The following is a 27,065-nucleotide window of genomic DNA, read 5'->3' as shown; positions in this document are numbered from 1 at the left end:
ACTTTTTTGCTGATTGGCCGTGTCGTGTGGTGGAGGGTTATGACACATTTATAAATAAACGCGATCTAACCCAAAAACCTTTATTATGAATTAGACAAAGCATATTACATATTGCTTTAAGATTTAAGAAGTGTATTGAGATTGGCGCGAGACGTGTAAATGCTTTGTATTAGAATGTCGGTTTTCTCTTGAGAGTTTTACGTATCTATAAATGTATGAGTCAGGCATGGAAAGTCCCAGATTCAAACTGATAGGCGGAACCGAAACCACAGGGCACGTGAATAACCACACAAAGACAATAGCCTTAACAGGCTGTTGGGGCAAGTGCTGTTAGCGAGCACCTATGAAGGTCGGCACAGCACACGAGGGCGGGTGGCCAACTCCACGCCCGGCCGCCTTTGTCTCCCCAGTGGCGAAGTTTTGTTTTACCGCACCAGGTACTCGTTTAAGACTGAGTCGACCTAGTGGAGGCCCAGACCGGTTCAGATAATCGCTATCACTAGTGTTGGCCGTGAACGGGAATCGAACTCAGGTCGCTGGGTTCGTAGCGCGGCGCGCCAACTGCTACACTACCGCTCCCCGCTCACACCTACAAGCACACAGGCACGCAGTACAACAGCACTGTAGTGCATAGCCACTGTGTACGTACGTTTGTAAAGTGGACTACGAATGTATCATGCAGTGGAGCTATGCTGGCAACAAAGAAGATTGGAGGCAGAGGGGGAGACAGGGACGTTCAGATACGGACACAGGCTCCGCATGGCTGTGAATGCGTCAAAAACAACAACTTACATTTCTCAATGCGCGCCACAGAGCGTAGCAAATTACTCAGAGCGCAGATATATATGTGTGTGAAAACAATTTGGAGGAAATGGGAGTAGCGGAGTTAGCCTTTGAAGCTGACGTTTAATTCAACAGTGCACAGGAACAAAGACAAACAAAATCCCACAACAGGAGCCAGAGCCCAAACCCTTCACGTTAAGCGTGGCCTCAACTTCAAGTCAAACCATATCACGGAGTTCTGACTATTTGCCTTAACCATTGATTTATCGTACATTTTCATTCTGGCCGTGATGTTATCCATAATCTGTCACCGAAACATGAACCACAGAGCCACAGCAAAACTCTGTCGTGATGTGCGGTGCGATTCCACTGAATACTGTGTGATGGTTGTGATGTGCTGTGTGATTACCTGTCAACCTATTATCAGTGCCCTACCTTATTACAGACCAATTCAGACCTTATTGGTCACCCCGTGCCCCCTTACAAATCTCAACGTTCATCCTACAAAGTCCCATCACAAGGGAGAAACACAAAACAAATAGACAAACAAACATGTTGCCCGTATGGAAACGGCTGTACGCCGTATGGACCTGAAAACTGAATTTCCCTGTACAAGACTACGGGATAAACCGTGTGGGTTGTGATGTTGCGGAAGTGATCACACTGAATACTGTGATGATCGCGACGCGCGAGTGGCGGCTACACTCGACGCCGTGGATGATCGCCTCACCCTGGCTGAGCGAGCTCTCGCAGAACGACGTCAACGAGGAGGCGATGACGATCGAGGCGAGGGAGAGCAGCAGCAATGGACTCATGTCGTACTTGTTCCTCCGTCAACTTGACGCGTCCCTTGCCCCCCTCCCGACCTGCCCAGAGTCGAGGGGAGGGATTTCTATGGGCGACCTACGGAGGACGAGTGTCACTTCAAGGAGTGCACGTGACGCCTCGCGCGTGCGATATTGCTGACAGACGAGAGGGGATTTCCCAAAGTGCGCGCGCGCGCGCGTGCGCTGTTCATAGGTGCCAATCGCTAACAGCACTTGCCCCGACAGCCCGGCTATACGGGGGAATCATTGTCCTTGCTGTTTATAGTGGGGAGCGGTGGAGTAGCGGTTAGCGCTACGCTGCGCTACGAACCCGGCGACTCGAGTTCGATTCCCGCTCACGGCCAACGCCGGTGACGATGATCTGAACCGATCCCGGACCTCCCCTAGGTCGACTCAGCCTCAAATGAGTACCTAGTGCGATGTGTAAAACATCTCCACTGGGGAGACAAAGGCGGTCGGGCGTGGTGCTGGCCACCCACCCCCTCGTGTGCCGTGACGGCCTTCATAGCTGCTCGCTAACAGCACTTGCCGCAACAGACTGTTAAGGCTATACGGGGGATCTTTGCCTTTGTTTATAGTACAGAAGGGGGCACAGGTGGTGCATCGGCTGGGTCATCTCAGTCAGTCGACCTGTGGCACCTACCGGGTCGGTCCCGTGACCTCCTGCCAGCGGGCGTTCGACACTTCACGTGGCCTTAACGTGCACATAGCCTGGCACAAGCGTCGTGGTGTATGGCATGTTTAATGCAAATTTGTCCCGAGGTATATTTCCGGCTTCTCGATTAAACTATAGTACAGGTTTTTTTTTATGTGTAAATATCGCTGCTGTTCAGCGCTGTTCCCGTGGTGAAAGTAAGTCAAGCATTCCGGGCTCGGCTCTTCCCCCAGACTGACCGAACTACCACCCTTGCCGCATACCAATAATATCACCGCAAACAGCATTGCTCGATTTGCTGCTTCTATGAACCGGTTTTCTCTAGAGGACAAATGCATCGATTATGGTTTTTCGACCGTTCGTCAATGATTGAACCAACCAAACTATTGCATAACAGTTTTTTTTTGTTGTTAAGATCTAACCCAAAAACCTCTATTGTGGATAATAGTGGTCGCCAAAGCCTACGTGTTAAACAAACTATTACATGTGATTCCAGTTATCTCTAAGGATTAAAACAATATTGGGGTGATCGCCCTGTGGCGAACGTCTCTGAACTGTATACTAATTGCAGGTGGGAGGATTGCGCCACCTAGGATTGCGCCACTTAGGATTGCGTCACTTCGTACGTGTGTTCTCTTATAAAATAAAATTACCGCTTATCCACACTAGGTGGTGCACCAGGCTAATTTCAGGTATAAGAATCAATTGAAGCGACCTCAGAATGAGTTCAATGATGTCACCTCTTCCACGGGCGTTCTCTCGAACACCGGGGCGATGCTTGGGCCACTTTCCACGAGACATCCGAATGGGAATCTCCGCATGGCATCGCGTGACTACAACGGGCACGATTACGAGATAATTAGGGGTTAGGGGAAACGCAGGCGAATGCATTTGCAGCATTTGCAATATTTCCTTTTCTTCTTGGTTCTTTCGGTAAAGTCACGTAGAATGGAAAAAAAATAAGTTTTTTTTTATTTTGATTATTATTTTATTTCCATTCTACGTGGTGACTTTACCGAAAGAACCAAGAAGATGAATCCCTGCAGTCACGAAGGCTTTCAATCGAAAAAAAATATTTCCTTTTGTTAAAGCCTCATGACCTGGCAGGGATTTCCCTCTGAGAGCGCCCTTCTTATTCAAATGAGCAAATGATGAAACTCGAGTGATTAATTCCACGCGTGCAGCTCCGTGTGTGATTTTCTGCTGCTGCTGCCGCTGCTGCGATGGATGAGCTGGGACTGGTGATTATGTCATTATACTGGGCGAGGTGAGTGCACCTCGACCGACCTTTATTGGCGCTCAGTTTAGAAAAGCAGGCTTTCGCGACCAATCTTATCCATAATAGAGGTGGTGGGTGGGAGAGCTTAGATCGCGTTAATATAAATGTGTCGTTAATCCCGCCACAACTAAAAAATAATGTCTGTCAGCACCACCGGTGTGCTGAACGAGTGACTAATTTGCATGTTTTGTTGACGTGACAAACCTTACTAACTGGCTGTCGGGTGGTGGCGGGTTTAACGACACATTTATATTTACGCGATCTAACACCCCCCCCCCCCCCAACAAAAACCTCTCCTATGAATCTATTGCCGTTACCCAGCAAACGCTGAATCAACGTTAGACCAACGTTGGCTGTGACGTTGGGCCAACTGATACACACGTCACGTTATTCATTTTACTGCCACGGTTTGCAACATTGATTCATCGACCCATGTCGAGGGCTGGGTCCTCCGGACTCACAGTTTCGTCTCATCTGACGCTGTTGTTCAACCAAAAGACAAAGACAGACTTTTGGGGCAAGTGCTGTTAGTGTCTCCCCAGTGGCGATGTTTAACACATCACACCAGGTACTCATTTGAGGATGAGTGGACCTAGGGGGGGCACAGAACCAGTTCAGATAATCGTCACCGGTGTTGGCCATGAGCGGAATCGAACGCGGAATTCCCTCCCATCGTCTGTTCCCTCCCCTCACAAATGATTATAACCTTACTCAATAAAAAAAACCGTATCACCTGTAATATATTACAACTTTTAATATTGACTCTTGTTACTGAACGTTTGGAGGCTTGGGATGGGATAGACGGTGGGGGGGCACCTCTGGATCTTGTGCACAGTGGCCGTGATTATATATAAAAAAAATCCATCTCGTCCGAAGCTGCGGTAATTACGTTCATTGACTCTCATCCATTCAGCCATAATTGCTCACGTGCCATTATAAACCGTAATTGTGATGGGCAGGTGTTGCTTGTGAGTGGCCGACCACCCAGCTCCACCCCACCACCACGCGAGCACGCCCCGCAGTATATATATACACACACAGCACACGAAACGTGCTCTACTACCCATGCACAACGCACGAGTGGACCGGCCGCCACTGTCCGGCCGTGTGAACAGAGGCGCGCACGCTCTAGAGCGAGGAGGAGGAGGAGGAACAAGTCCCGTGCTGCCAACGTAGCATCGGTTGTTTTGTGAGTCTCGTCGTTCGCGTCTGTGTGGCATCCATCTGAGAGCGAGAGACTTGATTTGCCTTTTTGTGACTGGAGAAGTGAGCGGTGGTGCGCGAAGAATATGTTAAAGGCTAAAAAGTGCAGTGTGGGGGGAATGACCCGGCGCACGTGGACCGTTGTCGGGCCCGACCCCACGTGGTTCCGTCCATTTTTTTTTTTAACACGCGTATTTATCCAGCAACTCTCCACGCCGTAGAACCTTTGTTTTTTCAGGAGGTTCCTGCATTTCAAGAGATGCGCATGTTTTCGGCCAACTTCAGTTTTATACAAATGAGACTAAAGCGGAGAACCCAATGCAGAACTCCTCGTTGCATGTTTACTGGGCTGGAGGCACTTGTCCACAACCACCACTCTAGCGTTTCTGCGAGGTTGTGAAAGTTGAGCCCTGTCAATCCACTACTGGACTAGGACTTCGTGCATGCCATGTTGGGCGTGAGGTGAGGGCGAATTTATTGACCGTACCTCGCCACGCTGGTCCGTGCGACTTTGCGAAAGGAATCTGAGGATCGCCACCGACTACGGGATGCGAGGCCGGGGAATCTGACTCGCGGGTTCGAGGAGCATTGTGCCAACTGCTGCGCCACCGCTCCGCCACCTCGGGTCGTCGGACGGTCATTTAAAAGCGCAAATGCAACCCGAAACGAGGTTAGAAGTGGCTCGCAGCAAGCATAGGAATACAACACAACTCTTTATGCGACTAGGCTATTCGTGGGCTGTCCGACCACGGGTACGAATGAGGCTTTGGTAATTGTATTGGACGAAATTTCCTGGAATGCACCCGATATAGCCAGAAATGTGAGGCATGGCCGTTTTGAAATTGGACAAGTTGCTCGGACGGGGTAACCTAGCCGTTTAAAGGCGGTGGAGGACAGTGCAACTACATCCATTGTTCCGTATACCACATTTACCTACTCGCAATGACTCGTGCGGTATTAACTAAGCTGGCATGGATACTTCCCCACTGGTTGACGCGTTAAGCCACTGGGGGATGAATACGGAACCACTTTGTGCTGCGCGAACCGAGCCCTAACATCACATTAAGTTTAAACGTGGACCTTCATATGGTGCACCTTTTAACATAAAGTGCACATATTCTTTGGTTCTTTCGGTAAAGTCACGTAGAATGAGAATAAAATAAATTTATAAAATAACACAATGAAATTCTCACGACGTTTCGGCCACACCACAAGCGGCCTTCAGGTGAAGGGACGAGACTGTCTGGAGGACAGCGCTCCAGACAGTCTCGTCCCTTCACCTGATGAAGGCCGCTTGTGTTGTGGCCGAAACGTCGTAAGAATTTTATTGTGTTATTTTATTTTATCGATTTATTTTGTTCTCATTCTACGTGACTTTACCGAAAGAACCAAAGAATATGAATCCTTGCAGTCACGAAAGCTTTAAATCGAAAAATAAAGTGCACATCTTTGCGCATGGTAATGCGGACAAATCTAAGCGATTTGCTGCTCATTAGCTTGGATGCTGTACTCGTATCCTGTTGACAGCTCCTGAGCCAGTGATGGAAATGCCACACTCCTATGGCGGGTTCGAATCATACCTTGAAACCCACTTTTGCTTTTAAACTTTATTTTACTAGGTAAGGCCTACTGCGCTATATAGCTCTTCAGAAGCGACCTGGCCACAAATGATGGTTAAACGAATAGGCTTGCGTGGAAATTTATCGCAGCCAAATACTCTAAACGCACGTTTTATCGCCCCTGGAGAGGTGATGGGCTGAGTAGACCCTCAACCAGGGTACGAGCCTGTCAGTGCTTGCGCATATAAAGGACAGTAAATGGCTCCGAAGTTGTCTGATCTATCTTTCTTAACCAGTTGACGGCTCCAATCGCCTCTGGTGGCTTTTTGTTTCGTTGTGCGCACGGGTGCAAGGCCATGGAGGGGGTACTCCGCTCGCCCTACGCGCTCCCCCGGACCCCCGTGCACTACGCGGGGATCCCTCCGCGACCCCCGCAGCTGCCACCGCTGTCCCCGCACTGGGACGCGCGCTGCGTGGCGGTGGACCTGCAGCGCACCGGCGACTACATCGAGAACGTCACACGCGCGCACTTCCGCGCGCTCATCGCACAGGTTCTGCCGCTCGCGCGCTCTCGCGAGCGTTATATCTCTCGCGTTCAGTTTTGCTGGAGGTTCGGTTTGTCTTTGCTGCGTTGTAAGAAAGCGCGAGGCCCCCCCCCCCCCCCCCAAATGTGGAGCCGAATCGTTGGAAACTGATGCAGGGCTCCAATGTGCGAATGGTTCTCAAATTAATCCATCGCACGGTACTGCGCATCGCCACTGCCCTCCCTATTTGAGTGCATCCTCGAGGCATTGAAAAAATGAGTTTTTTTTAAGAAATTGCATATGGACCAATGTTTGGATTGCTACAAAACGACATCGTGGTTAAAAATATCTAAAGTGATTGGGTGTTTAAGACTAAAATGTAATTTGACTTTAGTCAAACATAACCTAATTGTGCAATGTGACCAATCGCATACACAATGTGGCAGACCATAACTAATAAGGCCCTCCTGGAGACATTGGTGGGCATCTCCCATGGGCGGGTGAACCTGGCATCTCCCATGGGCGGGTGAACCTGGCATTGCCTGGGCAGGTGAACCTGACCCCATCTAGACATCCGAGGCAGGTCGACCATGGCATCTCCAGTGGGAAGACTAGCTTAGAAAGACCTGGCTGAAGTGTGGCCGTCTTGTTTTGGGGGTGCAGGTGAACCCGGCGTTGAAACCGCGCATCGTCAAGGCCGGGACTCGCGACGCCGCCGTGCAGGCGACGCCGCGCCGCGAGGCGTCCGTGCAGTGCTCGCTGGGCGCCCGCACCATCGCGGCGCCTGCCGCACTTGGCACCACGCAGCGCTCGCGCCACGTCGCCGACGCCGGAAACAACTGCAGCGGCACGAGTGCCGGGTCCGCTCTCCTCCCCCAGTCGTCGTCGTCGAAGCTCAACCGCGTGTCTGGCCGCCTGCCTCGATCGCGGGGGCTGTCCCTGTACTCCCCGGTATCCTTCGGGTGGCCCCGCATTCCAGAAAGGATCGTGGAGACTGATGGGAGCCACTGCGTACAGAGTGGTATTGGGTCCCGTGCCCTAAACCCAACCTTTAAGCACGTGCCGGAGAAGATCGTCGAGGTGGTTGAGACCCCCGTGTCGGAAGATGTGCCGGAGGCTCCCGCTGCAGAGAAACCTGCCTGTGAATCCTCTGCTCCGGGTGAGGTTCCTGGAGCGCAAGAAGCCACCGGGCAAGCACCGTGCAGCCTTCACACGCTGGGTTGGACGGGCAGCATGTCCGAGTCCAGGGATGCCGAGGCCGAGGCTGCATCTGCGTCCAATTGGCCTCTTGGAGAGGGTGGCCTTAGGGGGCTGTGGGACCCCAGCACGGCCAAGGAGCAGCGCAGGGCTGGGGATCGTGGGGTTCGAGGGGCCCATGGTGTGGCGAAGAGAGGCGCTCCTCCCAAAGGGAAGATTGAAGCCACGGCAGAGGGATGTTTAGAGAAAGAAAGCGACGTGGCCGTGGACGAGCGTGGCTCTTGTCCAGGGCAGGGAGTCGAAGTCCCGGGTGGCGCCGCCAGGTCTCGGGGGTGTCCCGCTCAGGACGTGTTTGTGGTGCGCATGATGAACACGTGTGGCGAGCCCCGCAGTGAGATCTATGCGGGAGCACTCCCTACCGAAGCTAAGCAGGAGCGCGAGCCACCCCCTCTTGTTGATCTATGCCCGGGTGACTACATGAACCCTCCCTGCATGACGCTGTTTACAAATGATGATGATGATGACGACGACGATTCCGTGATGGAGTTGCTGGATGAAGGTGCCAGCTTGGAGACTGAGGTGTCCACCTACGTGGGTGTGGAGCCTCCGCTCGACATGGATCCTCGAGGGAATGCAATGAAGCAGTCTCTGGCATCTGGACGTGCGGATGATGGGAGCAACGACAGCCCTGTGGAGGTAAGCAGTGTAGACTCGAGCGTGCTCCGTGAACGCCCTCTAGTTGTTTGCCACTAATACTCCAGCAATGAAACAAAAGGGGGAGGGGGTGCAACTGTACCGGGCCTTGCATGGCAGTTGAAGTGTTTAACTAATTGAAAGGCTTTTGCTTCACTTAAATTCTGGTAAATTTGTAACACGTTGCCAAAAACGCCACTCACACTTTTACCCCCGTAAAATTATTTTTTTTGCTCATAAGCTTACCGCTCTATGGCCTATATCGTCTGAATTTGGGAGCGAAAGAGTTTGACCATTTAGCATTTTCCACCCTGGGTGTTGCCAATATGAACTAATGTTTGGATCAATGGCATTTATTTGTGTGCACGTATGCAGGATGCCATAACGGAGTTTGGGCAATTCCCAGATGCCTCTTTGTGAGGTCGCAAGGTGGCATCGAGGACTGCAGACCCACAGTGGCCCAACACAGGAGTGCTTGTCAACATCACTATCACCCCCCCCCCCCCCCAACTCTTGACTACAGATCTTGCGAGTCGGTGTTTTTTGTTTGGTCTCTGCCTGATTCTCGTTAATGCTGGCTTGTAGCTTTAGCCATGCCGGTGACCCTAATGGACAGCATTGGCGATGGAGCCGGTTTTATTTAACAAGTGGGTAATTATGATTTATGTTACTTAAAGACTAAACTTAAAGTTGACCATTGTGTTCCCAATGTCTTCAAATCTTTAATGAAATTGCCCATGAACTGCATTTAACTTCCAACCTGCAGCTAATGGTTACAGACAACCTTGCAGAAGATGATCCCAGTTTGGACATCTGCCTGGTTAAAAAATGAACGCTGCATAATGGACACCTACTGACTGAACAGCTCTTTGGTCATGAGGTCCGGTCCTCTCAATAGACAGTAACTGGCATCTGGCAGCTGCAAGTAGATATCCTCGAACTAAAACCACTTCAGTCCAAAAGTGCTGTCACTCGCATTTGAAGCAATTGTCGTTTCCCCCCTTAATTGGTACATGCACATGGCACGTTGTGTATGCATGGTGTGTCCCGTTTGCTGTCCCGAACCTTGATGCCGTCAGCTGTGACACGTTTTCGTGTTGGCATAACCTTTCGTGGTTCCTGAAATAAAGTGTGTTGCATTACAGGCCAGACTTTCAAGTTTGGGTTTGTCAGCCTTTCATTTGTGGTAATGTTTGCTCATCCCCCCCCCCACCCTGGAATCTATTTTTTTGCGGCTCGAACGGTTTCTGAATCTTTAGTTAGACTGGAGGAATCATGGTGTCCCGAAACTATTTTTAAACTTTAAATGTTACAGGTAAGATTTGTAGCATGGCTACAAATGCTCGCCCAACGGAAATCGACTTGTGGAAATGTAGAACAGCCAAATACTCGACGCATGTTGATTCTTGTAAAATGTGGAGGGGAGGGGAAACACTGGAGGACCTGGAAAAAATCAATGTGGCCACGGCGAGAGGGCCATACAAACTCCAAATATACAGGCGTCCAGGGTTGACGCAGAACCCAGATCATCCTCCATACCACAGTGCGAGGTAGTGCATCTCGTCACTTTGTCACTACCGTAATGGCATGTTCAAACCAAACTAGAGCAGGACATCTGGAGGGTGTTTGGCCAACACCTTCAATGTTGGCCAGGTATCCAAAGAGGTGGGAATACTGCGGGTATATCTTGTGCTCCTCGCTGGAGGTGGATGGTGGTTGGGAGGGGCTATTTGGACAGCATTGTTTCAAATCTAATGGTTTTCGGGTCGAGTGTTAACCTGCCACAACCCACCAGCCGATCGGGTTTGTCACGTTACCAAAACATGCCGATTGGTTACGAGTTCAGCCCACCGGTGTGTTGGTGAGAATCCACATTTTACAATTTTAGTCTGACGTTTTGCTGCCGATTTGCCAGAATTGTTTACGTGACGAACCGTATGTCGGGTGGTTTAACAACACATACTTATACCATACAACACAGGCATAATATTGGTCGCAAAAGCCAAAGTATCAAATTGGTTCAACTCGCTCCAGGAAATCGCACGGTGACCTCGCGGTGGCGAGATGTCAACTCCCTCGCCTGGTATGCAGGAGCTCATGGGTTTGATCTTATGCTTTTAGATTTTGCTGTTCATGTGCACACGATGCATCGCGTTGAGGTATTTGTGGCCAGGTCGCTGATGAAAGAGCTACATGGCTCAATGGGCCTTGCCCGGTTAAAATAAAATGGTTTAGTTTAAAGCCCAGTGTGTGGTAACCATTTCCAAGGCAGAATCAAAGGGTCTGATCTACATTTTGGAAGCATTAAGCTATGACGTATCAACACTGCCTAATTTTGAAATTGTAAAATCCATGCCACAAACGTGTCTGGAGCTGTGGTAGTAATAATTGAGATTATATTTTAGTCCATTATGCATTCTGAGAGCAAAAGCTTTGTAAACCACGGCAATCCATCTCCCCTCCCACACAGGAAGATTGACACGGCTCTTCGTCGTGATCTGACCGCATTGGGTCAACGCAAATAAAAACAAGCAGAACTCTATCGCCTCCACATTCCATCTATTGCTTTGCATTGAACGGGAACACGCCTAGTTAGACGGTGCTTTAATTACGGATATCGATCAACATTTTTCGTCTGTACGCCCGACTGCCGATGACCCAGTCGGTTAAAACCAGTACGGTTTGCTTACAAACAACACTGCTGCTTCATAACCTTGCTCTGAAAAGCTAAAATAGGCTGCTTGACTAAACCTGTTTTCATTTTCACGGAGAGAGACGGAACAGAGTTCTGATGATGATTTAGCACGGTTGGCTATGTACGGTGCAAAAAAAGAAAACGATGCATTGTTGCTAAATTTTTACTTAACCTTCGTGAATGCAGAAATTCATATTCTATGGTTCTTTCGGTAAAGTCACGTAGATGGAAAAAAACAACAATTAAATGATGAAAATGAAAATAAAGTGAAAATAAAAAAATAAGAAAAAAATCACGTTTCGATCGCAACACAAACAATCGTCATCGGGAAAAGGGGATCGCAACACAAGCGGTCGTCTTCTGGATAAGCCTCGTTTTCCTGAAGACGACCGCTTGTATTGCGATTGAAACGTGATGTTTTTTCTTATTTTTTATTAACTTTTTTTATATTTACGTGACTTTACCGAAAGAACCATATAATATGCATAGTTCCTCTCTCACATTGGCCGAGCACCTCAAAATACTTCGAATCGATGATCCCTGGCTTTTATCTAGCACCATTTGCAGACAACCCTAAAGCGCATTTACACAAACTATTCCATATGTGGATACTTGATGCTATTTGGTTCTTTTGGTAAAGTCATGTGGGTAGCTGCAGTTCCACTGCTGGATTATTTTTTTCTGCCTGAGAACGACCGCTTGTGTTGCGATCGAAACGTCGTGATAAAACACATTCCTGCGGAGGGAACTGGTAGGAACGTTGGGTTGCTCGGTCAATGGACAGGGTCAACGGCGGCGTGGTGTATTCCGCAAATATGCCCGACTGTGAGGGCGGGCACAAGCCGGCGTGAGTAGGTTAAACGTTGAGTTTTATAAGGGCACCACGGGGTGACCAGCCCCTCCCCACCCAGCCCCTCCCCACCCTCCTCACCCAGCCCCTCCCCACCCTCCCCTCTCCACCCAGCCCCACCCCTCCCATTTTTGGATGCACGACGGACGGACACAATAATCCCCTGTGGGCTGGTGTAACCAGGAGGTTGCCTACCAGTATTATTATTTTTTTAAATTTCTACCCACGTGACTTTACCAAAAGAACCAAAGAGTATGGATTCCTGCAGTCACGAAAGCTTCAAATCAAGATGGATACTTGATGTTGCACAAATGGAAAATTAACTCGGGCAGTGTGCGACTGGTTACCCAGGACCGGTACCATGGAATTCAATGTCCGATTCAAAAATACGAGGGGGATGCGTCATGGTGATATGCCGGTTGCTCCTCATGCAAGGATCTGCTTCGTCACATCGATGCAAAATTATTGTTGCTCTGCACAACAGACATTTGAAGGAGATTGGCTCTAGTTTGCAGTTTTCGGTGCAGCGTGCCATGTTTGACAGTGGGTTAATGATTCTTTTACTGAAGGCAACTTTTTGAGGTTCTATTCTTGTAAGCCGAGAGTGCTGGGAAATTACCACTGCTCGATCCACAATTTGTGTGCTCAGCGCGTTTTGTGTTTGTGCAGAGCGGGTTTGTTTAGGAGACAAGCTGCATGGAATGTGAATGTTCAAATAATGCTTAGCATTCGTTCAAAATAAACAAGAGGCCTTTGGGAATTTGAGCTCTCACTCGTGGTAGGGGTAAAGTGGAAATGGTTTTCACGAAATCCTCTTACTTTATCGGCAGAGCCTTGTGGGGGGGGGGGGGTAATGGGGACAATGCCCCCCCCCCCCGGGAGGTTTTTTTTCTTTCAAAGATCCACCTTTGGCATAGCCTGATGCGAGAACGTGTCTTCAGGCGCGGGCGTTCTGCAGTGTTTAAATGCCTCCTTACAAAATCCCCAAAGCGAGAATTCTCTCGAATTTATTTCCACAATTTTTGTGTATCAGTATTTTGCACTAATACACATCCTGTTGTATTCAACATATATTTTTGTTCAGACGGTTCTAAGTTGTTATTATGATTACTTAAGTGGGGTCTCCCCTCTATACCGTGAAGCTGCAACGGTTGGCACACGATTTACAAACGACCTCCCGACACATCGGTACATCTCCACCCCCACCGCCAGTGTGTGTCTGTCCATGCACCCAGCTGGACAAATGGGTATGCAACAGTCGATCGGCAGGTGGGGTAAAATGTGGGTACTTGCCCTTTGGCTAACGTGGCACAGAAGGCCAACATATGCTCCAAGAGAGGTTCTCTAGAACTCCCTCTAATAGCGTAAGCAAGCGTTGTCAGTTGCTGGGATTCAGCTCTACCTTGTATCTATCCTGCAAATGAATCAAACAAACCAAATCATTCGCTAGAAAGGAGATACAGTATATATAGTCTACTTGTTTACACTGAGTATATCGCTCTGTGTGGAGCAGGCAGAAGGGGAGTGGTCGTGGTGGTGTGGGGATCTGGCTTATAAGGCGTGTGCATATTGTGACTGCTGGCGTATGAGGCTGGCATTCATCCTCGACCTAACGCTGGTAAGATCCCACGCGACCCCTCACGATACAGCGCACGAAATATCAACACGTTCCAGTCAATATACATCATAAGCGACGTTTCGGGCAATGCCCCTTAATGTAAGATGCGCCACGGTGGCGAGATGTTAACTACCGCGCCTGTGAAACTATGGTATACAGGAGAGCCTGGGTTCGATCCCGACTCGGACGCATGCCGTATATTTGGAGTTTGCGTGTTCTCCCCGTGGTGGCGTGGATTTTTCTCTGGGTCCTCCGTGTTTTTTTTTTTCCCTCCACATTTAGAAAGATGCGTTTAAAATATTTGGCTGCTATAAATTTCCAAGTAATAAGCCACTTCGTTGAGCTATCATTTTTGGCCGGGTTGCTTCTGAAAAATAAAGCTTTGTAGCTCAGTGTGCCTTACCTCGTAAAATAAATGTAGTTTAACAATTTTCGGTACGGCTGATGGCAAATAACATGGAAAACATTAACGTCGATCAATAGTAGTACTCCATGTCTCGAATACATCACAGGGTAAATCTGGGTGGCTGTTGGTCGCGGCTTACCGGTGGAACGCGGAGCTCGGTGAGATCCACCAGAATGCAAGTGCTCGGCTGATTCATAGGCTGCTGCTGAACTACTACACTCCCGCTCCCCCCACCCACCTCAACCACGCCTGTATATTAGGCGAGGTCGTTAACATCTCGCTACCGTGGTGGACGGCTTCTGAGGAACCAGGGCATCCAAAGGCAATAGTGGTGGAGCCATGCCTAGGGCTGAAGGGACATTTACGGACATCTGGGGGGAGGAACCAGGCGCCCGTAGTAACAAATGTCTTAGGCACATAAAGGCATTCCCATGCAAGATAACACACCGCAACAATTACGTGCATGCACTCTCACACATGCACGCAAATAAATGCGTGCAAAAATCACACTCGTATTTTACTTAAAACTTTAATACCGTACGCTCGACGTAGCTCTGCCACAGCCCGAAGGGTACAGGAGCGATGACATCTCGGCGGTCATGTCGCACAGGAACTTACAATAACGGTGGCTGTATTGCATCAGGATAATTGTCCTGGTAGCTGATTGGCTGGTGTAGTGGGAGTGGTGACGCGGTCCCTAGCAATCACTCTGTGGCTTGAATGCAAAGCACAAATACTCTGCATTTTGCACCACGCGACTTCGGTGCCGATGCAAACTGCTGCCTGGTAGGATTTAACGCAGTTTTTTTTTACGTACTTAAAGACTCAGAATGCCAAATTATGCGTTGAGCGGAGTCAGGTTAGGCAGGCCAGAGTTCAACTTGCTAGAGTTGGCATGGCAAAGGGGCATAAGTGACAGGAGATGGAGATATACAAATACTAGAAGTCACAGTTTGATGCTTCATTGCAAGGAATGGAATATAAGCTGCCATGGTCATAGAGTATTGGAAAAAAAAGCACTGCCTGCTACATTACCCCCACGTGTGACATGAAGAAGGACGAGTGGTCGAAACTTTGCACATTATATCTTTTGTGTCCTTTTTAAGGCCACGCGGTGTTTTTGATGAACGTGTTGAGTTTTTTTGCTTGTTATTCATGCCTGAATGGGGCCATTTGTACGTGCATATGCACACGCGTTTTTGATTTCTCGTGCAGATAATCAATGGGTCACCGCCGCGATGGAGGCTGGACATATGCAGCAGCATCTGCCCGTGTCGTGCAGGCCCTGGGCTTGTGCCTGCTGGCAACACTAGCATCGTCTGCCACGTTACCAGGTGCGTTAGGGTCCAAGCGGCAGAAGAGGGTGGTCTGGTTTTGAACCAAACCCAGAGTTTATTTGTTGTTCTCGTCCTCAGACACTGATCTCAGTCACTTTAATGAAGAATTTCACACACGTGGAGGATCTATACAAATTCCAGGTGAACAGGGTGACAGTGTGTAAAATCTGTGTAAATGTGTTTTTTTGCTCTTGCTACTTTGCACATTCCTTTCCCTGAAAAGTCTTGTAACTGCCGGCTGTGGTCGTCCTTGTCACGGAGCTACTTAGCTCAATGGAACTTACCAGCTAACATGAAGTCTATTTTAATTATCGTATGGAATGCTTTTTTTCATCAATCATTCATTAAATCATTTTTGCTGCTGTCATTGTCTTTGGATACATGTGTAGTGGCATAGAATAAGTAATGTAGCAGCATAGCGCTGGCTGCTGGTGGGGAGGGGGATCTGCGGCTTACAGAAGCCCTGGCGTAAGCAGGCCACGTGATAGACCAGAGGGGGATCTAGGGGAAACGTCACAGAAGGGGCACACCAAGAACCCGCTGGTGGGTTTCTGGAAGGGGGGGCGTGGCCGGGGGCGGAGCCAGGCCACGCTGACAGTATAAGAGGGGCCCCTGTAGGGGGTCTCGGGGCTGTTGTATGGAGTGGGATCCCCATCGTCCTGCTGAAGTCCGTCGTTGTCGTCACCATTCTTCTCTTAGTCGCCGCAGTCATCGTTCGCTTGATACTGCGCTGTTATACAGTTGTTGGCTGTATCGGTCAGCGCCATCGATGTTAGACGGCTCGTGTTGTGTATAGGCTAGGGTGTGTGTAGCCTAGGCGACTGTAGGGTGTGTGAAGGGAGATTATGAGTATAATAAAAGAAGTGCCTCCAAGAATTACTGCCTCCGAGTTGAACCACTACACATGTATTTGATATTGTACAAACGCACGTGTAGATTACTGTACATGTGTCAGACAAGTTCCATTCCTGCTCACGACCAACACCAGTGACGATTATCTGAACCAGTCCTGGGCCTCCCCTAAGGCGACCAAGCCTCAAATGAGTACCTGGTGCGGTGTGTAAATATCGCCACTGGGGAGACAAAAGCGGGTGGGCGTGGTGCTGGCCACCCACCCCCTCTTCTGCCGTACCAGCCTTCATAGGTGCTCACTAACAGCACTTGCCCCAAAAGTCTGTTAAGACGATAGGGGGAGGATCTTTGTCTTTTTGCCTGTGTCGCCTGACTTCCTGGACATGCTTGCAAATTAAATATTCCATCTGAAGAGATTGTCTAGATAAAATATTTAAATGAATAATATTCTATTCAATAAATATCAATAAAAAATATAATTTACAGCGTTTTCAAATCGACTTATGGATAAAGGCCTCCCCACACCGTGCAAAACATGGGGATTGTTTAACTTTTGTTAATTATGACTGCAAGTGTGGTTTGGTAAAAAGACATGACAGGCCACTGATGTCAGCCACGGTTAAGAATTGAACTTGAATCACCAGGTTTATAGTGCGGTGTTTGAACCACTGCATAGTGTTTCTCATTTTTCGTTGGTTCTCAAATCCAACATTTTCTTTGTGTGTGCATTTTGTGGTGGGTTGACAGAGGTGGGTACAGTTAAGAAACTTTCCCAATATCCCCGTAGCTGAAATCCAACTGGCGACCTCTGTATTGCAAGCCCAGCGTGCTAACCATTACACCGCGACAGCATCGCCCAGCATATGCTACGACAGTGTCATTTATCACAGTTTACCACAACTCAATTCTGACTTTTCGCCACCCCAGACACGTGGGTATTTGGCGCTTACGTTCGAGCGGTAGAACAAGTCTGCTTCTTGAATTCAACATGGCACAGGTTTGTTTGTTTTCATCCTCAGAAACTAACCTCACTCGTGTGATTATAGAATTCGAAGTGGAAGGAGAACAGAAGCAAATCACAGTTGAGCCTGGCGACACCAATAGAAGTGAGTTCATGTTGTGCGAATGTTTTTGGTTGACCGTTCAAATTGGATATCAATTGGTGTATTTGATTCAGATATGAGCACAAATTTAATTAATTTTCATTAATAAGGAATGAGGATTTTGTATTGAGTGCTTGAATGCCCCATTATCTCAAAGCACCTTCCATTTACATCTCATCTCGATCATTCCAATTCCCAATTGTTTTTTTTTAATTATTAGACGAGGGGACCCCCTGATGACAGCTCTCCCTGTGCAGCACAAATGGACACAGTACAGACCTGCAACTGGGCGTTAGTCTGTCAGTAGGGGGCAATGCTACAATTGGTTGTTTGAATGTAGCAATTTAAAGGTTATCTATTAAATTTGGCAAATTTCGATAGCATAAGATCATTATGGATAGGCATACTTTTACACTCGAGTGGTCGTGCCTTACGCTGACAGTGCCTACTCTGAGCCTACCTCGTAGCGTTCGGCAAAATATCGAGTGAGAAATTAAGCCCTGAGTAGAATGAATGCTACTAAACAGTTGGCATAACTGCAAATGCGACAGCCACTGGGGACCTTAGGGCTGGGAGTTTATGCTTCCTTATGAACCCAATTCGGCGCTGGACCACGGAGTTGAATACAGTTCCCGCAATAGGGTTGTACTTTGCAACATCTCTCCAAAGAGTTTTCAGTCGGAGCGTCGTTTTCTCCACAACGGTCACGGAACAAAAAAACCCTTTTTTATTTTTTCGTTTCACACAGAAGGATGTGGGAGACCACAAAAAGTGGCCTTTGCCAGCCTGAGCCCACAGTTCATCTGGAGGCAGTGGTTCTTCCTGCAGGAGCTCGTGAGCTACCACTGTAACATCGGCTACACCGTGAGCGGCTTCTCCTACAGCATCCGGTGTGTCGAGGGCGGCTGGACAAAGCACAAATTCTCCTGCGTGTGTGAGTGTCGGGTCTGGGCGCCCAAACGAGAGCCTCACAATCCTACCCGCTGCCAATGACAACAACAACACCAGGCCTTTTGCGACGGTCATTTTTCTCATGCAGAGATTCACAAAAAACAGTGGTGAACATTTCGCATTTCTCTATCTGGGCAGAGTGTGTCCACAGGGCAACCACTGTCGAAATCCCCCACAAAGCTATACTTGTTTTATCAGCCCCAGAGTGATGATGGGCTGTAATAACCCTCAGCCAGGATTTGCGGCTCGCTTTGCTGCTGAGCCGTAAGACATTTTGTGAAACAAATAGCACAACTAGGATTAACTTAAACAAAATTGAGTATTTAAAAAACCACAACTTTAGCACAGCTAACAGAACAAAATAATGATCTCCCATCATCTATCCTACGTGATAATGGTTTACAAGTAGGGTTGCTACGATATTATTCGTAATATGATTTAAAAAGTTCACAATGTGTGTTGTGGCTGCATGACAAAACGAGCGCCTTGAACTCTGGGGGTGTCCCTCAATTGGCGACACTACGATACATCGTATGATATAAGATCCACGATGATCATACCGTTCATTTTCCGCATGTGTGTTCCGCAGTGGTGACATGCAAAGTCCTGGTTGAGCCGGAGAACGGCTTTATCAGTGTGGCGACGGAGCCGGTGTACGGCAGCGTGGCGTCGTACATGTGTGCCGATGGATACTCTCTGGTGGGGCCACAGCTCCGACGCTGCATGCAGGATGGAATCTGGAGTGACATCGACCCAGTCTGCGAGGGTGCGATAATAATAATAATTTCGCACAGTTAGTATTCACACCATATCTTACAGGGCTGTGGCAAAGGCACTATGGGAGTTTTTTTCACAGACAGATATAGTCGGCCGGGAGGGACCACTAATGTAATGTGTAATCCCAATTGATCAAATTGCAGTGTTATTTTAAAAAGTGCCCAAATTTGGCGAGTCACGCCGACATGCAACAGCCTACTCGTTTTGAATGACGTCAGGAGACTTTTAATATCCAATGTGAAGCAGACGGCACGTAGCATAAGGATGGTTATTACACACGCAGTATTAGTCAGGGCAGCAGCTGGATTAGAACCATGAACCTCTGCAACAATCGGCGAAGGCGCTTCCGCTGGGGCCACATCTACCGTCCAAACGGGTCAGGTCGCTGCACAAGTAAAATGTGTGTCGTACACACTCCTCCGCCCGACACACCCAATTAATGAAGCTGTCATGTGAACAAATGCGCCAATTTATTACTGCTTCAGCAGCACTGTTGGTGTGTCGGAGAGCAATCTGCAACATTTAACAATTGTGTACGATGTTTTTTTCTGGTAGCTACAAACAGCATCGCCAGGTGGTTGGCCAGGATAGTGAAAATGTCCTCCAGCCTTGGGCCTTAAATAGGTGCTGTGATGTCATCAATGTTCTCCCACAAGGGAGAAGGAAGTGGGAGGAAGTGATACCTAAAAGTGAATGTATTTGAAAAAAAATGTAATATAGAGGTATATATATAGATACTAAACTATAAAAACTATACACTTTTTATTTTACCAGGTAAGGCCCACTGAGCTATTTAGCTCTTTTTCAGAAGCGACCTGGCCACAAATGGTAGCTCAACGAAGTGGCTTATCACGTGGAAATGTATAGCAGCCAAATAATCTAAACGCATGTTTATAAAAGTGTAGGGAAAAACCGGATGACCCGGAGAAAAATCCACGTGTCCACAGGGAGAGACATGCAAATTCCAAATATACAACAGGTGTCAATGTCGAGATTGAACTCACGACCTCCCGTATAACAGCGAGGTAGTTATCTCGCCACCGTGGTGAAATATGGTGACAGGGCTGCGCTGGGTGGAGGGAGGTGTACGACACACATTTTACTCACACCATCCGACCCATAGAAACAATTACGAATGCAATCAAATGTTACAAGCCAAGAGCGATAAAAACGAAGGTTCGGTCTAGAACCAGGAAGCACTGTAGGCCAATGTTGTTAGGCCGTGGTCAACCAAGGGGCCATCCATTTAGTACGTACACATGGAGAGGGGAGGGGGGGTTAACCCAAATGCGTACGCTTGTGTATGGGGGGTCTACTGACAATGTACGTATGCATAGGAAACGGGGTGGAGGAGGGGGTGAATCCTCGATAATAATTTGTCTACATTGGCTTTCAAATGATTTAGATAATCCGGCGGTGGACTATCTGTTTGCTTAAACACGTTAATATTATTAATCCTTGATCGTTTCTGCGTGGATTAAATATCGGCCGTTCTATAGGATTCGGGGGGGGGGGGGTGCGTCAAGCGTACATATGCAGGTGGGGGGGGAGGGTGTAAAAAGTACGCGTACATAAGGGATCGGAGGAGGGGTCAAGTTTTGACAGATTTTTGCGTACGTACTAAATGGATGGCCCCTAACTGAACTTGAGAGCCCGGTTCAACCACTGGTGAACGCCCGTGATCCTGACCCCAGGATCTCGGCCTCGCAGCGCTCGTATCGTTTCTCTTTTCTCGTTCCCCAGCTTTGAGCTGCCCGCAGCCCCCAGACGTTGCCAACAGCGCCGTCGTGCAGATGGCGCAGGGCACATTCTCGCTGGGCGACTCCGTCATGTACGCATGCCGCGATGGCTTCTCCATATCCGGCGAGGCCCACATCACGTGCCTCGAATCCGGGATCTGGTCCAAGCCGCCCACGTGCATCGGTAGGCCGCACGGGAACCATGACCGCCCCTTATCATCATTATTATTATTTGACGTTTTTATAAACTAGGATTGTGAAAGTGTCCTCCAGTCTTGGGCTTTAAATAGACGCTGCAATGTCATCAATGTGAGCCCACAAGGGAGGAGGAAGTGGGAGGAAATGATACCAAAAAGTTAATGAATCTGCAAAAGTGTTAATATAGTGGAATATATAGTAAACTATATAAACTATTTTAAAATTTTACCAGGTAAGGCCCAATGAGTGCTGTATAGCTATTTTTAAAAGAGACCTGCCCATCGCAAATGATAGCTCAACGAAGTGGATAATCAAGTGGAAATTTATAGGAGCCAAATACTAGATATGCATGTTGATTAGAAATGTCGAAGGAAAAACCAGAGGACCCGGAGAAAAAACACACGCGACCACGGAGAGAAAATGCAAAATCTAAATGTACAAGCGTTGGGGTTGAGATTGAGCCCACGACCTCCTGTATACGAGCATCTCGCCACCGTGGTGCAGCAGACCCAAAAAAGGGCTTCAGAACGTCGTGCAGAAGGGAAAAAAAATCTCTATTTTATCTAACACGGGAAAGAAGTATTTTTTGTTTCTTTCCAAATGGGAGAATCTCAGCGGTCAGGCGCAGTTCTTCAGGCAGAGCGTTCCAAATCTGAGGACCGAGGACCAAAACACACACCTGACAGAAGAGCACAGTCACGGTCCGTGAGGACCTCAGACCCCCTAGAAGAATTGTAAAGCTATCGGTCAAATATTGAGGCGATTGCTGAATCGTGTATGCATGTGTGTACCTTGAACTTCCTTCGCAATGTACGTAGCCAACCGAGCATAGAGCTCAATTGGAAGCCAGTGCTCGCCGCGATCACGATGTGTCACAAACGTTGTCGTCGTCGTCATCATCATAGTTATAATTGTTCATTGATTCTATTAATTTATTAAGTGTTTTGTCTGCACCAGATAATTTGCACAAATTGTAACGAATCGTTTATTACACTCACGAATGCAACGCATGTATTGTGAGTGAAAGAACCGATTTTAAATTGAGGAACCATTGCATACCTGGAGCTGCCCCACCTGGGAGAAGGCGTGAGCATAAATATACGTGCCATTTTCACCCCCTCTCTCCGTAGCGCGCCTGGTATACAGGAGGTTGTGGGTTCGATCCCGATTCTGACGTCTGTTTATTTGGAGTTTGCATGTTCTCCCCGTGGTCACGTGGATTTTTTTTTCTCGGGGTCGTCCTGTTTTTCCCATCACATCTAATTAGAATCAACATGCATTGAGATTATTTGGCTGCTAAACATTTCCAAATGATAAGCCACTTCACTGAGCTATCATTTGCGGCCAGGTAGCTTCTGGAAAAGAAGCTAATAGCTCAATGGGCCTTACCTGGTATAAAAAAAATAATTTGCTTACCTTTCCTATACTATTGACTCCTATGGTGTTTTCGTACAGTTTGTTGTCATAACTTTCTCACCTGCCCCTACTGGACATCGGATTCCTCCAGTATAAAGAAAGATTCTGATTCTGACTTTCAGCCCGGAGAGAGGGGGGGGCTGGCAGTTTCTCCACTAACCCGATCTCGTGAGATCCTCCTGCTCCTTGCGAAACATTGAGCTGGCGGGGTCGCCATGTCAGCCGCAGGTCTATGCCCGGCGCCGCCCGACATCGCGGGAGCCACGTTGGTGTGGGGCGCCAACGACGACGGGCGCTACTGGGTGGGCAGCTCCCTGCGCTACGAGTGCCGTGCAAGCCGCAAAGGGGCAGTGTCTGAACCGCCCAGCGAGAGCCTGCGCTGCCTGCACAACGCGAAGGGCGATGGGGCGTGGTGGAGCCCTGCGACGCTCTTCTGCGCAAGTGCGTGAGAAATGGGTTTGCGCCATGGTTCGTATTGGGAAGTCCGTGCATGGTGGGTTAAAGTGAGGCGAGCTCTCACCCTCTTCCAAGATGTCTGGCTGGTTTCTTTGTTGTTTTTATTTCACTTTAACCAGGTAAGGCCCACTGAGCTATGTAGCCCTTTGTCAGGAGTGACCGAGCCACAAATGAAAGCTCAGCGAAGTGGTTTATCACGTGGAAATGTAATGCAGCCGAATACTCTAAACGCATGTTTATAAATGTTGAGGGAAAAACTGGATGTGAAAGGACAGGCCAACATACTCCATATGATGTCTCTCTCAATCAGATGTCCTTCCAGCAGTGCCATTCGCAAGTAATTTCAGGGCTGTACCTTCAACTATTTATTGTTAATATAATAGAGCTGTGGATTCCATCCTTTCTCAACAAGCAGGTCACTGACAAGCCTCAGAACATTATCGTTGACCATGCAGCAACAATACGGCGTTTCGTGAAATTAACTGCAACTACATCTATTCTTCAAACCATTGCTCACAGCCTTGCAGACTCACCAGTCGTCCATGGACATTGGAAATCACGGCTCTCGATGATAATTCTCCTGTGTGTCCAGGTGTTCTGTATTCGGTGTTGTTCAAGCTGCGGTGTGATGTTTTCTTTCCAAGAGGATTGTGGGAACCCGGGCAGCCCAAGGCATGGGCGGCTGGAGGGAAGTTCGTTCACAGAGGGAGATTCTGCCACGTTCGTGTGCGACATCGGGTGAGGCTGCACTGGTGTCGTGCCCTGGTGAACTTCTATTCAATTAAAATATATATATATATATATTTCTGAACAAATCGTGGTTGGAATCCGGCTCGGAATCGTAAAATATCCAGAGGAAACCATCCGTAGTGTGAGAGCCCTGCACCAACTCGTATCGGGATTTGCCAGTGGACTAGAGTATTGGGGGGGGGGGTGGCGCATCGTAATCGGCGCCACTCATCATTGCCCCTCCCCCCCACGCCCGTCACCCCTCTGTCATGATGCCAGGTACAAGATTGGCGGGAAGGATCACATTAACACCACGTGCGACTCAGACGGACGCTGGTCGCGCCCGCTGCAAGACTGCGAGCGTGAGCCTTCGCCCGCACACCTGCACTACTGCACCCCCCCCCCAACCCTTACCTGCTGACACCTGACCTCTTAAAGCACGGGTGGGGAAGCATTTCCTTACTAAGAGTCAAATAGCATTTTCTCGTCAGGGAGGATAAACCATCACGCAAACTCTGGTCATCCTGGCAACAACGGCTTATGGCTAGCCATCAAATAAAGATGGTCACCACACCGCTTTCATATGCGCTTCTGCGGCCGTCTGGAACACTCTTCCAAGATTAGGAAGCTACTGGAGCTATGCACTTTTAAATATAGATTGACAACTAATTTCTTTAGAACTGCATTTTGTGTTTAGTTCACCATTCCCCAGCACCTCCGATTGGCACGGTTGGCTACGTATGGTGCGAAAAAAGTTCAACATACATACTTACCTAGCCAGCTATGCTAATCAGAGGTGCGGGGGAAGGATGACAAACTAACTAAAACATTCACTAAAAGTACCTATTACGACCCTGCCATGCAATAATCCGCACAGTGCCCGCACACAAACCAGTCTCATCGCTTCCATCTCCAATGAGAACGATAACGCGTGTGCCAAAAAGAAACACGCGGTGCAAGCCCCCGAAAGCGTGGATCGCTGAGCCCTGGCAAGGATTTTGTTTCCTTCGTACCGTTCACAGTCGTCAACTGTGGAGAGCCTGTCATGGAGAACGGCGTGTGCACGGGGTCTGCGTTCACTTACAATGCGCAGGTCAACTGCAGCTGCGACGTCGGGTGAGTGGCGCATGTCCTTCTGTGCCCGTCGTGCCCTTTGGTGACGCCTCAGAGCTCGGTGGCCCAAGGTGCCTGAGCGCCCTGTGCCCATGGATTGATCTGCATACGCATGGCGATCGAGTGTCACCCACTACATACAGATATCACGGAGCCACCTGGGAACCAGTGGAGGGATTGAAGTATTTGCGAAACACACTTCATTAATACGGGCCAAAAGTCTGGCAGTGGCCTTTTTGGATCATATTAAGTTTGGAGGATGAGGGATCTGGGAGAGGCGAGGGATGTGGAGGGGATGCCGTGTAGAGGAGAAGGTTGCAACAGAACGTGGTGTAGCCACAGACGGGTGCTCGGCAGCAGCTGGGGACAGAAAACGACAGATGAACAAGTGAGGTCGTGGAAAGTTGAGATTCGTATTGGATGGCCCTGGGACACAGCCTGTGTCTGTATCTATAACATAGGCGTCGCTGTTTTGAGTCAGATCTTCCTGTAAGCGCCATGACAGTCCCCTATGTATGTTGAACTTCTTTCGCACTGTACATAGCCAACCGTGCTTATCGGAGGTGACTTGCTGTCCCCGTGATCTTCCATGCAGGTTCATCAGGCACGGCCGCACAGGCCACAGGCTCTGCCAGGAGAATGGGCTCTGGACAATGGCGTCGCCGTGCACCTGTGAGGGTTTCACTACTAGACACCTGTGAAATAGAGCTTTAAAGCTCATCAGATTCCTTCAGTATAAATAAATATTCTTCTTATCTCAGTTTTATTTCGACTGCTTGATTTAAAAGCTATTAAACTCAATATTTTTTTATTTTCCAGGAAAGGCCCACTGAGCTATATAGCTTTTTTTTCAGAAGTTAACTGGCCACAATGATAGCTGAACGTAGTGGCTTACCATGTGGAAATTGATTGCAGCCAATTACTTTGAGCGCACGTTAATTCTAAATGTGGAGGGGAAAACTGGAGGAGCCGGAGAAAAAGCCACACGGCCACGGGGAGAGAGACATGCAAACTCCAAATATACAGCAGCAGGCGTCAGGGTCGGGATAAAACCCACGACCTCCTGTATACCAGGCGAGGTAGCTAACATCTCGCCACCGTGGTGAGGTGTTAACAGTCTGGAACGTTGTTACCGTTTGCATTCCTGGACTGTTACTCTGGTACGCCACATTCACTTCGCATTGTTAAAAAAAATGTAGGGGAAAGTGCTGATGGTTAACATGTGTGTCTGTCTGTCTAGCATTTATTTTCCTATACATGTGAAAGTAATATTTTTCTCGACCAATATCACAAAAAAATTGATTTGATCCGATCGCTTAAGAAAAATGCGTGTCATTCACCCTTCTTCCTCTGATAGCCAATCAATGAAGTCACGTGAACAAACGTGGCAGTTTATTACTGTTTCAGCAGAACTGGTGTGTTTGGGAATGATCCACAGCATTTAACAAATGGGTATGACGTTTCACTGGTAGTTTAAACCAGCATCATCAGGCAGTTTCCAGAATTGGCAATTCTCTCCAATACACTGGTGATGTGCTGAAACAGGAATTAATTGGCACGTTTGATTACTTAACCACTTTATTAATTGGCTGTGTTGGGTGTAGGAGGGCATATGACACATATTTTACTTAACCAATCCTACCCAAAACTCAACTACGACTCGTATTGGTAGCGGCAACCTACGTTTTAAATTTACCGAAAAGAGACTTAATTAGATGGACTACTTTGCATTATAATTGTTGAGCATGTGTCTCTGTATGACATGGCATTCTTAAAACTATTTTGTGAGTTATCATCTATCAACTAAAGAATGGAAGGAATAGAAGAAAATAAAGAAGACCTTTGCCGAGTGAATGCACAGGTGCTTGCGAGTGCTTGTATCTAGACGCTATGACCAGGGTTTGACTCTTGATCGTTTTCCAGTGCTGAGCTGTGGGTCCCCGCAACCGATCCTGAATGGACGCTGGACTGGGAACCTCACCTACGGGCAGGTCATCACCTACAGCTGTAACGAGGGGTGAGCCCTTCCTCAACACAAGAAGAATACTTTGTGGTCATGTGGCGCCCTGGACACATAACGAAGCATCTTAAGAGCCTTGTGGTGC

At 48.4% G+C, this 27,065-nt stretch overlaps 3 protein-coding genes across 10 annotated transcripts in view; 2 read left to right on the top strand and 1 right to left on the bottom strand.

Annotated features, from left to right (window-relative positions):
• The window catches only part of LOC116952826 (thymus-specific serine protease-like), a 34,427-nt gene extending 19,532 nt beyond the window's left edge, over nt 1–14,895 (bottom strand). The window contains exon 1 of one of the 2 annotated variants that reach the window (XM_032972527.2): nt 14,826–14,895. Coding sequence is in view for 1 of the 2 variants with exons in the window: in XM_032972526.2 (XP_032828417.2) it covers nt 1,514–1,598 (85 nt within the window). In the remaining variant the exon portion in view is untranslated. Of the gene's footprint in view, nt 1–1,513; nt 1,905–14,825 lie in introns of those variants that run through there. The other variant, XM_032972526.2, reaches the window with a different exon arrangement.
• On the top strand, nt 4,584–9,862 carry LOC116952827 (uncharacterized). The gene is made up of 4 exons (XM_032972529.2): nt 4,584–4,733; nt 6,660–6,857; nt 7,494–8,723; nt 9,096–9,862. The coding sequence occupies exons 2-4, from the start codon at nt 6,663–6,665 to the stop codon at nt 9,138–9,140; spliced, it is 1,470 nt and encodes a 489-aa protein (XP_032828420.2). The 5' UTR covers nt 4,584–4,733; nt 6,660–6,662; the 3' UTR covers nt 9,141–9,862.
• Nucleotides 13,740–27,065, top strand: part of LOC116952825 (sushi, von Willebrand factor type A, EGF and pentraxin domain-containing protein 1-like) — a 35,144-nt gene continuing 21,818 nt past the window's right edge. Inside the window, exons 1-13 of one of the 7 annotated variants that reach the window (XM_032972521.2) lie at nt 13,740–13,883; nt 15,505–15,623; nt 15,705–15,767; nt 17,525–17,584; nt 18,333–18,515; nt 19,122–19,298; nt 21,053–21,232; nt 22,885–23,103; nt 23,763–23,856; nt 24,127–24,209; nt 24,870–24,963; nt 25,556–25,632; nt 26,884–26,977. In XM_032972521.2, coding sequence (XP_032828412.2) covers nt 15,512–15,623; nt 15,705–15,767; nt 17,525–17,584; nt 18,333–18,515; nt 19,122–19,298; nt 21,053–21,232; nt 22,885–23,103; nt 23,763–23,856; nt 24,127–24,209; nt 24,870–24,963; nt 25,556–25,632; nt 26,884–26,977 — 1,436 coding nt within the window. In that variant the 5' untranslated portion in view covers nt 13,740–13,883; nt 15,505–15,511. Of the gene's footprint in view, nt 13,884–14,983; nt 15,076–15,504; nt 15,624–15,704; nt 15,768–17,524; nt 17,585–18,329; nt 18,516–19,121; nt 19,299–21,052; nt 21,233–22,884; nt 23,104–23,762; nt 23,857–24,126; nt 24,210–24,869; nt 24,964–25,555; nt 25,633–26,883; nt 26,978–27,065 lie in introns of those variants that run through there. The other 6 variants (XM_032972522.2, XM_032972519.2, XM_032972520.2 and 3 more) reach the window with 6 other exon arrangements.

Source organism: Petromyzon marinus, chromosome 48 (assembly GCF_048934315.1).
Source record: "Petromyzon marinus isolate PM22_M1 ecotype Great Lakes invasive population chromosome 48, UKy_Petmar_22M1.pri1.0, whole genome shotgun sequence".
NCBI lineage: Eukaryota > Metazoa > Chordata > Hyperoartia > Petromyzontiformes > Petromyzontidae > Petromyzon > Petromyzon marinus.
This window is presented reverse-complemented; position numbering and strand designations above follow the sequence as displayed.